Source organism: Aptenodytes forsteri, unplaced genomic scaffold (genome assembly GCF_000699145.1).
Source record: "Aptenodytes forsteri isolate BGI_AS27 unplaced genomic scaffold, ASM69914v1 Scaffold332, whole genome shotgun sequence".
NCBI classification, from domain to species: domain Eukaryota; kingdom Metazoa; phylum Chordata; class Aves; order Sphenisciformes; family Spheniscidae; genus Aptenodytes; species Aptenodytes forsteri.
This window is the reverse complement of record NW_008794158.1, coordinates 41,749-42,649: the sequence shown is the minus strand read 5'-3', so window position 1 is coordinate 42,649 and position 901 is coordinate 41,749. Positions and strand designations below refer to the sequence as shown.

General features: G+C 62.9%; 1 protein-coding gene across 1 annotated transcript in view; it reads right to left on the bottom strand.

The window, feature by feature from the left end:
- Window positions 1-492: 492 nt before the first annotated feature.
- LOC109279485 (death-associated protein kinase 3-like) overlaps window positions 493-901 on the bottom strand; it is a 4,619-nt gene continuing 4,210 nt past the window's right edge. Inside the window, exons 4-5 of the mRNA XM_019472309.1 lie at window positions 785-811; window positions 493-649 (exon numbers count right to left, since the gene is read on the bottom strand). Of these exons, the coding sequence (XP_019327854.1) occupies window positions 493-649; window positions 785-811 (184 nt within the window). The remainder of the gene's footprint in view (window positions 650-784; window positions 812-901) is intronic.

The following is a 901-nucleotide window of genomic DNA, read 5'->3' as shown; positions in this document are numbered from 1 at the left end:
ATCCACCACGGGGATGGGGATGATGGAGATGGGGATGGGGATGGATGGGGAGATGGAGACAAGGATGGAGATGGGGACGGGGATGGAGATGGAGATGGGGAGATGGAGACAAGGATGGAGATGGGGACGGGGATGGAGATGGAGATGGGGAGATGGAGACAAGGATGGAGATGGGGACGGGGATGGAGATGGAGATGGGGAGATGGAGACAAGGATGGAGATGGGGACGGGGATGGAGATGGAGATGGGGAGATGGAGACAAGGATGGAGATGGGGACGGGGATGGAGATGGAGATGGGGAGATGGAGACAAGGATGGAGATGGGGACGGGGATGGAGATGGAGATGGGGAGATGGAGACAAGAATGGAGATGGGAATGGAGATGGACAGGGATAGACGAGGATGGAGATGGGGATGGAGGTGGGGAGGGGGATGGAGATGGAGATGGGGATGGAGGGGGACAGGGATGGGGACAGGGACGAGGATGGAGGCTCACCCTGGCTCCTTCACTAGCAGCTGCTGGATGAAGTCCTTGGCCATCTCGGAGGTCTGGCTGAAGCAGCGCTCCTCGAACTCGTAGGCGCCGGCCACGACGTTGGAGAGGGTCTCGGCATCCGTCTCACCCTGGAAGGGGGACAAGCCGCTGAGCCTGCGGGGACACGACAGAGCCGCTGAGTGCCGGGACAGCACCGGCTCGGCCGCCCCAGTGCCCGGGCTTGGCCACGTCACAGTGTCCCCGTGCCTCAGTTTCCCCCAGCCGCAGGGAGCATCGCCCCATACTCACAGGATATAGGTGATGACCCCGATGCTCCTGAAAGGCAGAGGTGGGGATCAGGCGCTGCCCTCCCTGGGGTCCCCCCCGTGCCCCACGGCACCCAGGGGGGTCCCTACCCACCCCCCC